This window comes from Podarcis liolepis (assembly GCF_965112155.1).
Source record: "Podarcis liolepis genome assembly, chromosome: 1".
NCBI lineage: Eukaryota > Metazoa > Chordata > Lepidosauria > Squamata > Lacertidae > Podarcis > Podarcis liolepis.
The window spans coordinates 32,110,596-32,123,669 of record NC_139554.1 but is presented as its reverse complement, the minus strand read 5'-3'; the positions used below and the strand labels follow the sequence as shown (position 1 = coordinate 32,123,669).

The window sequence follows — 13,074 nt, the reverse complement described above, 5'->3', positions numbered from 1 at the left end:
TGCTGGTTCTGATGGCTTCATTCCTTTGACGGAGAAGATTTGGCTCTGGGTACTGTGATTATTTTGTTAAGCATTATTCGAATAGACAGGAGTGAGAGAAATTAATCAATCCAAATGCAATTAGCATCATGTTTAACCCAGTGATGGACGTCTCAAGGTGAAACAGCCAAGGGAGTTTCAGTCATTATTATTCAATCCAGTGGCTCTTATCTAAATTATAATCAAGAGCGGTTTTATTGGCTTCAAGGCGAGGAGATGTAACTCTTTCCCTACACTTAGTGTCATGGAGATCATGGGTCAAGGAGGTCAAGCTGGCTGCTGTCAGTTTCTTGGAAGTGGGAGGTGCTCCCAATACATTCATCTTCATATTTAGGTTGGTTGAAACAAAATAGCACTTAGTGAATTTGATACTGGTAGTTTTATGTTCTTGGCTTTTACCTTGATTGTGTTTATTAGGTGCAACAGCACAGCCTATTCCTACACAGTCTACTGAAGCCCATGGTGGTCCAATCTGCTTTGAGTACCGTAAGAGTTTTTATTCCCTTCTTGTAAAGGGGCCAGAAAAAGAAAATCCCTGAAGGAGAACCTATTACAACAGAGAAATTCCTTTGAAATTCTGAACATCTTTTCAGGTAGTCCAAATCCATCCATGCAGCAGGGGAAGAGAAGGCAAAATCACATTATGCAAGTAGAATGTCCACTTGCACATGGACAGTTTTGGATACAGCCCATTGTTAAGTCACAGTATTTCACGATCAAGATTTGAAATACGTAGAGCAAATATTACCAGCACAATCAGCTTCTCTTCATCACTTAGAAGTCCAGTGCTATAAATAACATGTTCCAGATATGACTCATAATTCATCTTACATTTATTTATTTATTTGATTTATATACCCCTCTTCATTGAAAGATCTCAGGGCAGTTCACAAGATAAAAGCACGAATAAATAGTTAGAACAGAAACAACCAGGCCTTTTTTGTTTCAGCCAGAACTCTCTGGAACTCAGTTCTGGCACCTCTTATGAGGGTGCCATTGCCATTGTGAGAGAACAAGGGTGAGTTCCAGAACCTCTTTTTCTAGAAAAATAGCACTGGCAACAACCAAACAATATATTTGATACGTGAACACTGTATTCTGGAACTAGAAAGTAAAATTATAGATCTGCAATGATGAAGTGAAGCCAGTATATGTAAACAACATTCCATCCATGAATGGAAGGTTGTATAGAACCGCAAAACAGCGCACACAATTATATTTTAATCTCCATGTCTGCATTCAGTTTCTTTGGCATAAGTTGCATGTTTCAACTACTATTCGTTCTGTCCCTAAACTTACAGGGCAAGGCTCTTATGAACACAGAACCCTTCACTTAAGGTCCCTTAACATGCAATTTCTGTGCTAATGGTCTGTGATTTTACATATAAGTCTGCTTGCAAAGCCGTGTTTCTTATAACATGGTGAACATAGCATATCAGTGAAAAGCAGTTGAGAAGTTAGAAGTATTTTACAGAACTGCCCTTAGTTACAGCTGTGAGCTAGGTATAAGAGTGCATAAAATGGCATTGGCGGTGTTGATTGTTGCTAATTGCATCAAGGAGGCTACCTTATACCAAGTTAGTCCATTGGTCTGTCTTGCTCGGTGCTGTCTACTCTTAACTGGCAGCAGCTCTCCTGGGGTTTCAGGATACCAGGGATTGAACCCAGAACCTTCCTTCTGCAAAACAGCTATGCTGCCACTGAGCTATGGTCCTTCCCTTAAATGAAATGCAAATTGTTCTATCTGAACACGTTGGGCATCTTTATGCAAAAACAAGCCATCTCCCCTTTCCCGTTAAGGATCCTTCAGAGTGATAGCTGCTTACATAAATGTAAGTCACTGGTTTCATTGGTTTTATCATAGTAAATCCTCCATTATTTCCTGACTATCCAGAGCTTATGACACAGTGCGGCACAGAGATACTATATGCATGAGAATGCCCTTTATGAGATGTTGGGGACCAATGAGCCCCAATCTCCAGCAGAGGGTTCTTTTCTAATTAAATTGCCATTGGAAGGAACATCCTAGCTGCAGTTTCCACTTTGGACCGAAGGCCAAACATTATGAGTCTTTGTCATTTGATTAAAAATGTTACTTAACCTTTAAATTGCTACAGATGTAAAGATAGCCCTGAGTTTCTAATGTAATCTCCTCAAAGTTAAAATCGGGAAAATCTTTGTGTAATGAAACCCATATGTCATAGTGAAAGGATGCAAAGCGCTGGCAGAGTGGGCTGCTTTCGCAGGAGATTCTGCACCCAATCTTGTTAACCAGGGCTGCTTTTGGTAATCCCTCATCTCCTCACTTGCAAGAAATCAATCTGTACTACTGAATCGCTTCAACCAACAGCCACAAAATTTACTGCGGGAGGCAGTTTGGGGACAGTTGTAGTGCGAAGGGAGACCAAGGCAACAAGGCTAAATACAGGATTGAGGGATTGAAGTTCCAAAGAGGAGATTATATTAAACTGTGCTCCACCCTCCTTAGCAACTGGGAAATTAAGCTTCCGTTTTTGGATTCGGCCTCTTCTGTCCACTACCTGGTTTGAGATCCATCTATTCTAAGGCAGAAAATTTAATTCCTGGTTCAAGAGCTTCTGTTATTTATAGCAACCCAATGGCTGTTTCCTAGGTAGTCCCAGGAAAGGGCGGATTTGTTGAAATACTCAGCTTTATTGTAACCTAGGCCGATTACATCCTAAATTGTTGTTTTCTGTGGTCTTTAGTGCCCCCACTTCCCCATCTAACTGAGGAGATTAATTTGTAATCGAGCTATTGCAGTTGTATCCATTGTTGGTTTTCTATTGTAGTGATAGAGAGAGTAAATTTTGCCTGGATAGGGCAATTCATGCTTCTCTTTCATGCTTTGGTTTTTTGCTGGAATGATAAAAAATTGTATGATGCCCCACCTCCAGTAGGCAAGTCCCTTGGATTAAGTATATTTTTTAAAATATTCCAATGTAGTCTAGTATAATTTTGTTTATCTGTTTTATTTGAAAACGTACCTCTACTACGTAACTGGCTTCCCTCGTTCCCATGGGTAGTCAGTAGCGACAACTAATATTGTAAGTTTCCCTGACAACAATTGCATTTAGGATGTTGACTTTCTTCTCTTCCTTGTTTCTCAACCAAAATAAACATATCTGGAATTAGATTTTTAATGAGGTGGGGAGAAATGTTGAACTGGACCAATGCTAAACAAAAAGAACCATTTAGCATAAGAAACATTTTTGGGTTTCCTTCCCAAAGTGGGGTAAACTACAGGGAGGGGGGCAACCCAGAGGGAAGAGTGCCCAAAATATTGGGAAAGAGCACTATCCTGTCTGAATTTGCCTATTACCAGCAATATACTGCGAGGGAAGGAGTGCGTGTCTAGGTAGATCAGCTGCTAGACAATCAGCACACCCAAAGAAAGTAGCAAAATGCAGAAACTTCTCTGCACAATTTGGATGGCCCTTGCTTATTTGATGGCTATAAGGACCTTACCTTAGTTTTGTATTATAGCTTTTAAAATTTAAAGCCTAGTTGACTCCTAAGTGTGTATTGAGAAGAGGAATACAGAATAGCAGAAGGCTGTCTCCTGTTCCTAATGGGATTTCGTAGCAGCATGTGCGAGTTTGTTTCAGAAGTCAGAAATGAACAGATGTTGGTATAAATTACCTCTGTGTCTGATGTCTTGCAAATTAAAAGCGCGGTTGGCATCACTAAACAATTTCACCAGGTGGGGGGGGGGGAGGGCGAGCCGGGTGGTGATTATTGTAGCAGGTCGGTAAGAATCTTTAAGCTGCGGCAGAGCAGGATAGCAAGGATAAAGGAATGAAGAATAAAATGAGAGGTCTGTGAATTAATCAGAAATGTTAACATCTCCGATGACAAGCGAACAGGAGGGCACGTGCTCAGGAGCAGCCCCCAACTCACAGTAATTTCACTTGGAGCGCAGAACTAGTCAGTGCTCGCAGCCTGATTTATAGGGTGCAGCCCTCTTCAGGGGCGCCTAGTTGTCACACATTCGTATATCTCCTATATGGGACTGGGGCTGTGGAAAACTTCCACTCCATCAGTTGATAATGCTGCAGTTTGACATTACTCGAGCAAGAGCAGGGCATGAGATTTAATTCAAAGCCAACTTTCTTGAACCTCAAACTTCCTGTGATTATGTTTTTAAGTTATTAGGGTTTATCCCCTTTATACAAATTAGAAAAGAAAAGGCCCCCCTCCCGGAGTGTCTCACTGCACTTTTTAAGTCTCTGAACTTCACATATATGGTGTAATCGTGGCAAAATTTGAAATAGGAAATAATCGTCTTCAGGTTACACAGCAAGGTTCGATATAGTTGACTGTTTTTCTGCAACTAAATGTCGGTTGAGTGAATATGGTTTCATGTTTTCTATTTCTGTGTGCATTGTGGTTATGTGACTGCTTCAGGGCCCCTCAACACCACCAACATCACTTCGGCACATTTAATAAGTATTTGGATGGTGCAGTAAAGTTGGGTTTCTGGTGTGGGAAAACAATCACATGGCCATTTTTTAATCAATATTCACTCAACCTGCACCTTCCTTAATTACAGTCCTGTGAATTGGACCTGACTTAAGGGTTTTATTATATACATGTTCTAGATCAGTAGTGGAGAACCTCTGGCCCACAGAAGTTTCATCTGCCCTACACCTGATGTCAGTTGTAGGTAAAGATGCTTCTAAGTGAAAGGGAATTTACAAGCCCCATTGGTCAGTTGAGCCCCTTTTAAAGCCACCTAAGTTAGCGAGTAGCTTCGTTTAACCATCAAGTGTTTGAAGGAGTGCTTCCTTCTGTTTGTACAAAATTGTACACAATATCAAAGTGTGGTTACAGCTTAGATTTATATAATGACACTACAGTATTAGCAGTTTTATTTTCAATCTTAAAACATGGAGTTTTCACAGCTGCCATAGATTGAACCAGTGTTTTCACTAAGCTGTCCACCACAACCCCAAGATGCCACATTGAATTGATGCAATAATACCGGAAACTCCCCACTTGTGTGCGATCTACTTGCGCACAACCCCAGCGCCAGGAACCCAGAAGAGGCAGGTGGATCGTGAGAAGACGCTCAGAGCCTGAAGAAGACATCCTTTTTGTGCTCTGGGGAGGGTCTCCTTGCAAGCCATGAGCCCCAGGGTGCTCCCCACTTAAACACATTTCACTTATGTGTGCAGGGGCCCAGAATGTAACCCCCACATAAGGGGGGAGTTGCCTGTTCTGCTCTTGCAGCCAAAATCTTCCCTCCGCTCTCAAGATTGGGTGGTCTGGCCTTCATAGTAAAGGATCCGACAGGGGTTTTTGATGCCTTGGAGTCTTTGCAATATATTAGCCCTCTGTCTGCATATAACCTATCCACCACAATGAATGGGCATTTTACTTATTACTTAAGAAAGGGGAGACAGCATGCAAGGGAAAGTGTTTGTGTATTTTCTCTTTGAAATTTTGGTCTTTGGGACACCTGCAGCTAAAACCTTGGAACTCCAAGTCAGAAATGTTTCTGGAGGAAAGTAGCTGTGTAAAAGCTCTGTGGTGCTTTTCACAGAGATTGATGACACACAGGGAAGCATATATATACTTTGCCTTGCTGTATTAAGCACTCAGGGAATGACAATACAGCGTGAGAGGGTAGAGCACAGCTCTGTAAACTCTACTTTAACACACCATCCATAGATGAACTACTTTGAGGGAATATAAACTCCATTTATGTTATAGCATCCAGGGACTATCACTGCCAAGGGAGAGTGGAAGTGCTGTCTCATTTATGTTTAAGATCAAAAGCAGCCAGGGACAAGTAATCTTGAAATGGAGGGAGACAGAGGTCCATAATCTCTGAAGGGTTATAGCATCCAGGAAGAGATGCCCTGAGGAGGAGCAATAGCGCTCTAGATTATACTATTCATAGATGGATATGGCAGGAAAACTGAAAGGGGGAACCTGAAGCTAGCCGCAGAGGAAAGAAAGGAAGTGGGTGTAGTAAGAAATGAGACAGCTTGTGAGTATTACAGCTGAGCTTTGACGTTTTCAGTGCCTGGCCTGCAATTCCAGACTGCTAGGAACTCGGAACCGCAGCACAGATTTATTTCTTCACTTTATATCTTTTTTGCTACCTCTTGGCACCAGAAAGCCATTTTAAATGAATTTCACAAGTGGGGTTAAATATTGTAAATTATCCAGCTCTACTTGTTTTATGTTAAGCCTTTTCCCCCCTTTCTTTCTTGTGATTTCAGCAAGAGAAATGACTCGAGGGAAATTTCTGAACATCCTGGAAAAACCCAAAAAGTAGCTGAATATGGAGTTTGGAAAGAAATACACCTGGCTGCTGGAAGACGACCAGAATTTCCCCAAATGCCTGATGCTTACAGAAATGCTCTCTTGCCTCACCTCTTTTCTGAAGAGACACATCCAGGTCATTTTGGCAAGGACAGACAACAGTTCCCCAGCAGAACAATTTGACCTGCCTGCCTCTTTACTACCCCTACACGTTTTGCTACAATAATTTTATGCCAGTTGTGTCAAAATGGATACATTCATTCATTCATCCGTAATTGGCAGCAGCATATTTTTTAAAATAAAAGCAGAGTTGCTTTTTATTATCTGGTTCTGTGGCACAGGCCTGTACATCACTTGGCATATACAAGTATATGTCTGCATGCACGTGCATGTAGTCCCTCTTTTCCTTTTGGGACAAGAACTCAACATGAATAATGCCACACGGAAGAAGCCACCACAAGTGTGGTCCTGAATGAAAACTAATTTTTATTTATTTATTTTTTACATTTTTGCTAATCTCAAGACTGCAAAACATGCTTGATTTCCTTCCAAGTTAGCTGTATGTATTGGCCACAAACATCGCAGATAAGATGATGCGGTTTCTCTTTCCAAAGCTCACATAGCCTCAGGTGCTGAGTGGGATTGGGAGCCACATGCCAACATGTAATATGAATTAATGGATGTATGTTTGTTTGAATATATATTTGTCTTTTAGGGTGGGAAACGTGGAAGGGGCCTTTCTAAATAATGAAAGAAAATATCCTCCAATCATTAATACCCAGAAGATGGTTCTTCAAAATTGGTTTCTCCTACAAAGAAACATATTGGAGAGATGTCATTATTGTATCACTTGAATCACATCTCCCCCACCCACCCACAAGCAATAAATTGCTTGTCCACAAGATGCATGGTTAGGATATTGTATTATGAAGTTGCTAGTTAAACATTCGAGGATAATCCAGCCAGAAGCAAGCAGTTTTATGTCCCATGCATCTCAGCGGGGAAATTGAACCTCTCTCATTCTGAAATAAGTGGGATTCAAGAGAGCTTAACTTTGGGTGTGGCCTGAATATTCTACTGAAAACACTATATAGATTTCACTTTTCCCCAGGGCAGAACAACGCATTTACATTGTGGGCACTGGATATACATTGAAATATTTCAGCACAGAGACCTTAGAGTGTCTTTTTCAATTTGCAGGTGATATAGGGTAAGCTTGGAGCTGTACGAATAAACTATAATCAACTAACTATATATATGCAACTTCACATGATCCTGCAAGCAATTCTGCGTTAAGGCACTTTGTACAGTACACAAGTGAGAGGTCTCTGTTGCAGCGCACCTGCCAGTTTCAGCTGTAAATCTTTGGGTATCTGCCTATCCAATAACAAGAGGGACTTTTCAAAGCATAAGAAGTTTAGCAAAGTCTTCACTTGTTTAAGTAATGGTCACATAAGGTCACAGTATGCACGATTGGGGCTCAAATATGAGGTTGCGTTGCTGTGGGAGCAAAACTGCATATAATGGTGAACACTGAGATTGGAAGCAAGAGAAACTGTGGTGGAGACAGCAAGAGAAATGTTGATGAAATGTTTTTCATGTTGACCTAAAGTTTATATTTGTTTAGGAATATTGAAATTCTTGCATCTATTTTATATATTTGTGGTTTTTCATATGTATATAGTAAACATCACAAAATGGGTTTTTGTGTACACGTTGAAGTTACGTTGGGACAGAGAGTTCTGAACTCTCCCATTGAAAGCAATGGGATGTGAAAGTGTTTAGCTCCAGTTTCCTCATGCTCTGTATATTTGTTTTTATTGTGAAGGTTATTGAAACACATTTTTGAGGCTGTGAAACTGAAAAGTTTAGGCAACACCTAGGGTAACTTCACATTACCAGCCTAGTCATGAATCACAATTTTTAAAATTAGTTGTTAAAAAGCATTTCTTTTTTATTCTGGAAACTTTTATCCTTCATAGATAGGGCAGTAGTCTGTATATACCCTAGTGTTGGGATATTTATATATTTATATTTTTCAGTCTTGGATATGATGGGAATGTATTTTTATAAATAGTAGTAATACTTGATCGGGTTGTCCTGAACAAGTAACCTGTATGTTATAGCTCCATGTTCTTAAAATAAATAAAGATTAAACAATTCATTTTCAAAAGCATGTGAAATAAGGAATTTTGTTTCACCAGTGATTTTTAGCCAAATACCAGTTTGATTCTGTGTATGCCCCGGCTGGGAATTACTTATATATTTCATGAATGAATTGCTTCCCATAGAGTAGCCTGAGCCAATTTAACAATAAAAATGTATCTTACAAACAATTTGAAGTCTAATTATAATTACAGTCTGGGATAGAAATATCAACCTCAAATGCTTGTTGGGAGAAGAAAGGTCTTCAACAGATGCTAAAAAGAAAATAGAAACGGTGCCCATATGCAACATTGGAAATTCACCATGTGCCAGGCACATTTTGCACCTGGCTATCAGGCACTTGCATCCAAGTGAAGATGTCCCATCGCCAGAATGGCGCCTGACGTCTCCACCATCTGGAGGTGCATGCCTGGGGAGCCTTGGATCTTGACTGTTTTCACACACTAGCAACACTTTCTGTAGAATTCTATCTGCTATATTTTATCTGCACAAACAGAATTAATTTCAGGAACCTAAAAGTCGTATTGAAAAATACGACTTTTGAGCCGTCTGGCCGAAAGAACGGCAACTAGGCATTCCATTTTGGCAACTGTTTGGCCCTGGTTTAAGGAGCTTTTTGGCGTCTAGCTTGTATATCTGAGTTTCTAACGCTGCCCGTATGGCATAGGGAGAGAGTTCTAAAGGACAGGTTCCTACCATCGTATCAGGAGGTCTGTTCTATGCAATGTATCTGCAGAAGGCCCTCACCTGCACAGCAGTGATCAACTGATTGTATAAGGGGTGAGATAATTTTTCAGGTATCCTGATCCCAAGCTAAATAGGGCTTTAAATACCAAAACCAGCACATTAAACTTAGGCCAGTAGTGAATTGGCAGCTGGGGCAATTCTTTCAGCAGCAGCATGGTATGAAAGTGATACTCTGCCCCAGTATGTTGCACTAGCTACAGATTCTGGGCAGCCCTACATAAAGCTCAGTGTGGTAAGTCATCTGGAGGTACCATACATGATTAACACTGGTCAGGATATCCTGGTCTGGAAGCAGTCCTAACTATCTTACTAAATGAAGCTGCCAATAGACACTTCTAGCCATTGAGGTCACTTGGGCCTCTAGTGACAAAAGTTTCATATTTGGAATTGGTTATGTTAAAAAAAACCATAGGAAGAGAGTATAATTAAAATGTCACAGTTAAAGTTCACCTGAGTATGAGACTAGAAAATCATAATTTAGTTACTTTATAAAGAGTAAGACTTGCGCTCTCTCAGTCTACATCCCTAAATATCCTCTATAACAACCGTATGAAATTTTGAGTAGTCTCAGGTTTCTTTTGTATTTTAACATCCAAATAATAAATAGAGCAAGATGGATTCTGGTCTTTCAGGATGCCCAATTCACTTGCTTTCATACATTTAGAGCGAAGTCATTTTGTATTAATTAAGTCTGGCAAATGTTGGAGTGTTTTGAGATAATTAAGGAAGGAGTCTTCCTTCGGGTTGACTTGAATCTCCTATGGTCCACAATGGAAAGTGTAGCTTTGTAATAACGGGGAGGTTATCTAATTAGCAATTCAATTTAATCTGGTTTTAAATATTATTCAGTAATCATAGCTGCATGGTGCTACTAAAGGATAGAGTTAATTGAAAGCCTTAGCTGTGCATTTCCATACCTTAATAAGCTTGGAGAATAGGAGACATTCAAAGAGAAAAATGTTACATTCAAGTGTACCCTGTTGATCCTATTAAATCTTTTAGCAGCCCTTAATATCCGGAAGCACTAGGTTCTGATATTGCAAGTGCAGAACGTGGCAGACTTTTGTGTGACAGCTTTCTAGGGGGTCTTCTCCTGCCAGTTGCTGTGGAACAACAGTGGAAGAGAGCTATTTCCTTCATGTCCTGGCTGGTGGGTTTCCCATAGGAATATGATGAGTCAGGGTGTGAAGCAGAATGTTATACTAAATAGGCCAGGTATGGAAAATCTTTGGCCCTTGAGATATTGCTCATCTCCCATCAGCCCCAGCAAGCATGGCAGATTGGTAAGAATGAAGGATGAAATGGCTTGTCCAGTGGCAGTGGAGCTGCAACACTAGTTTCCTAGCAGGTTTGACATTGCTACTCACAGAGAGAGAGGGTTGGAGAGGTCAGCAAAGTCAATCCGGTGTTTCCTTCCATGCATCTGCACTGCCCTTCTCTCCCCCTTCCCACTCCTAGTAAGCAGCAGTGACACAACTGCCAGGCAGCTAATATCACAGATCTACCCCACAGTGGGAGGCCACGCCTGCTAGGTCTTAGGACATAGGTAGTAAAGCAGAGACATCACCTTGCCGACCAAGGTCCGTATAGTTAAAGCTATGGTTTCCCCAGCAGTGATGTATGGAAGTGACTAAACGACTAAACAACAACAGTACAGATAATTAAGATGTAGATTTATACATCAGCTATCTAACACCTTAATTTAGGGTGGAGGGAGCCCTTTTTGTTTTCACAAACAACTGACCTACTTTAAAATTATCCAGCAATCTACTAATAGATCTGCATTTAGCTGCTACCAATCCCTGCTCTGCATAATTTTAGTGGCACCCTGAAGATAGCAGCAGGGTGAACATCTAGACTCCATTAAAATAGAAGATCATTTAGTAGAGCATGAGACTCTTAATCTCAGGGTTATGGATTTGAGCCCTACAGTGGGCAAGATTCCTGCATTGCAGAGGCTTAGACTAGGTGGCACTTGTGGCTTCTTTCAACTCTACAAAGTCTTCTATTCTACCCACAGTTTAAACTCTCTCTCTCTGTGTGTGTGTGTGTGTGTGTGAGAGAGAGAGAGAGAGAGAAATCTCATCAAACTGTTTCCAGGATGTGACTCCAGACATTTCTATGCATCACCATTTTAGCACTTCAGTGGTTTTGTTCTAAGTGAAGTTCAGAAAATACGTCATCTGAAAATTGGTCATTATCCAGCTTGGGCACCAGAGCCAAGCTGGATAGTGTAGTGGCAGAGAAAGTGAAAAGTCATGTAAAATGTGCAATTAATTCCCATGTTTCACAGCTGAAAGTATTTTGACCTTGCTGGGGACCCCAAGGCATTGCATTCCATACTTCCTTTCACTTTATCATTGGTAACCCAGCGTCACAACAAAGTGATCAGAGCAGCTAATGCAATAAACAGATTAAAAACAATAACCCATTTTGCATTGTTCTTTGGCCCAGTGCTGTGATCAGAGCAGTTGACTCCAGTCAACTGACTTCCATGCAGAATGAGGCTTTTGTTGTTGTTGATCGGTTTGTGTTGCTGACCCCTGACCTCCATGCTGACTTTTCCAGCACTGCTCCCTGGCGAACAAGACACTGGAGCTTCCTGCTGTCTCTGTTACAGACACTGGCTGAGAGAAAGCAAAACAGAAAAGGTGATTTTGCTACACCTAACCATTTACTGTTGAATAAATCGTTCTTATTTCACCAGTCCCCCAAAAAGCTGTTTGTTGTCAGAGGAAGTGGAAAAGAAAATTTTGAGGGCAACAATAGCCACAGAACTTTTTCTCCTTTTTTGTAACAGCAAGTTGTACTGTTAATCTTGTCCTTTTATGAGAGCCAAGGTGGGTGGCTCAGGAATAACATATTTTTCAGCTCTGTAGTGCAGTTTTCTCAATGCATTGCTGCTTTTTAAAAAAATTCAAAACAAAACAATGTCCTATTTTTTGCAGCACCAAAATATCACAGACTATCCAGAATTATTGGCAAAGGCTGCCTCAGACAAAATAGAAAACTTTAGATGTCATACTTTGAGACGGTTTGTACATTGGATTACCAACACAGTGCCCACAAGCACACAGGTACCTGCAGAGACCTTCCCTGGCACTCATATGGTCCCACCTCCCACAAAAAAGGCTTGAAAAAAGCCTTCTAGTCAGATGTCCCCATGGGCCTAAACAGGTTGCTGGCCCTTACTGTATGCAAGGCAGTCAGTGACCAGATGAAACTTTTGATGTGTTTACATCCAATGCATTTGATAATAGAATCATAGAATTGTAGAGTTGGAAGGGATCACGAGGGTCATCTAGTCCAACCTCCTGTAATGCAGGAATTTTTTTGCCCAACATGGAGTTTGAACCCATGACTCTGAGACTAAGAGTCTCATGCTCTTCTCATACCTAATACAAATCCACTCTTATCAACAGTCCCTTCTTGACATTATTCATTATCATTACACTATAAATGATCTAGAATATATTCTTGTCTAGACACACACCAGAGCTATGCAGAGTGCCATGAATCCCACTAGCAGTGCTATTTATTCCTAAACTTCTGAGTATTTGAGCATCTTAGATGTTTTTTGTGCCATTCAGATCCAGGGAATGTGAACATATAAAAATTCAGCATGTTTGCTGCTAGTGTTCATCTGTTTCTTGTAGCATAGTTCTTACTTCCAGTTGGTGTTCCAAACAGGTACCTAGTATTGAATCAAACAAATTCAGGTATGTGAATTAGATGTCATACTTTGTGGACAGTGTTATCAACACTGCTCTGAAATAGTGCCCCCAAAAGGCCAGTTTTAAAAAGCTGTTCCTATCACCTTTACTAAACAGG

The 13,074-nt window shown here is 40.7% G+C and overlaps 1 protein-coding gene and 2 long non-coding RNA genes across 5 annotated transcripts in view; 1 reads left to right on the top strand and 2 right to left on the bottom strand.

The window, feature by feature from the left end:
* Nucleotides 1–8,503, top strand: part of LIN52 (lin-52 DREAM MuvB core complex component) — a 37,258-nt gene extending 28,755 nt beyond the window's left edge. Inside the window, exons 6-7 of one of the 3 annotated variants that reach the window (XR_014527898.1) lie at nucleotides 4,659–4,719; nucleotides 6,288–8,503. Coding sequence is in view for 2 of the 3 variants with exons in the window: in XM_083510870.1 (XP_083366996.1) it covers nucleotides 457–525; nucleotides 6,288–6,343 (125 nt within the window). In the remaining variant the exon portion in view is untranslated. Of the gene's footprint in view, nucleotides 1–456; nucleotides 526–4,658; nucleotides 4,720–6,287 lie in introns of all 3 variants that reach the window. The other 2 variants (XM_083510870.1, XM_083510871.1) reach the window with 2 other exon arrangements.
* LOC310710561 lies at nucleotides 871–4,650 on the bottom strand. Its single transcript, XR_014528126.1, has 2 exons — nucleotides 3,700–4,650; nucleotides 871–3,182 (listed from the first exon to the last, which is right to left on the bottom strand). It is a non-coding gene; the product is annotated as an uncharacterized lncRNA (long non-coding RNA).
* On the bottom strand, nucleotides 6,267–11,250 carry LOC310710523. The gene is made up of 2 exons (XR_014528112.1): nucleotides 10,875–11,250; nucleotides 6,267–10,771 (listed from the first exon to the last, which is right to left on the bottom strand). It is a non-coding gene; the product is annotated as an uncharacterized lncRNA (long non-coding RNA).
* Nucleotides 11,251–13,074: the final 1,824 nt, after the last annotated feature.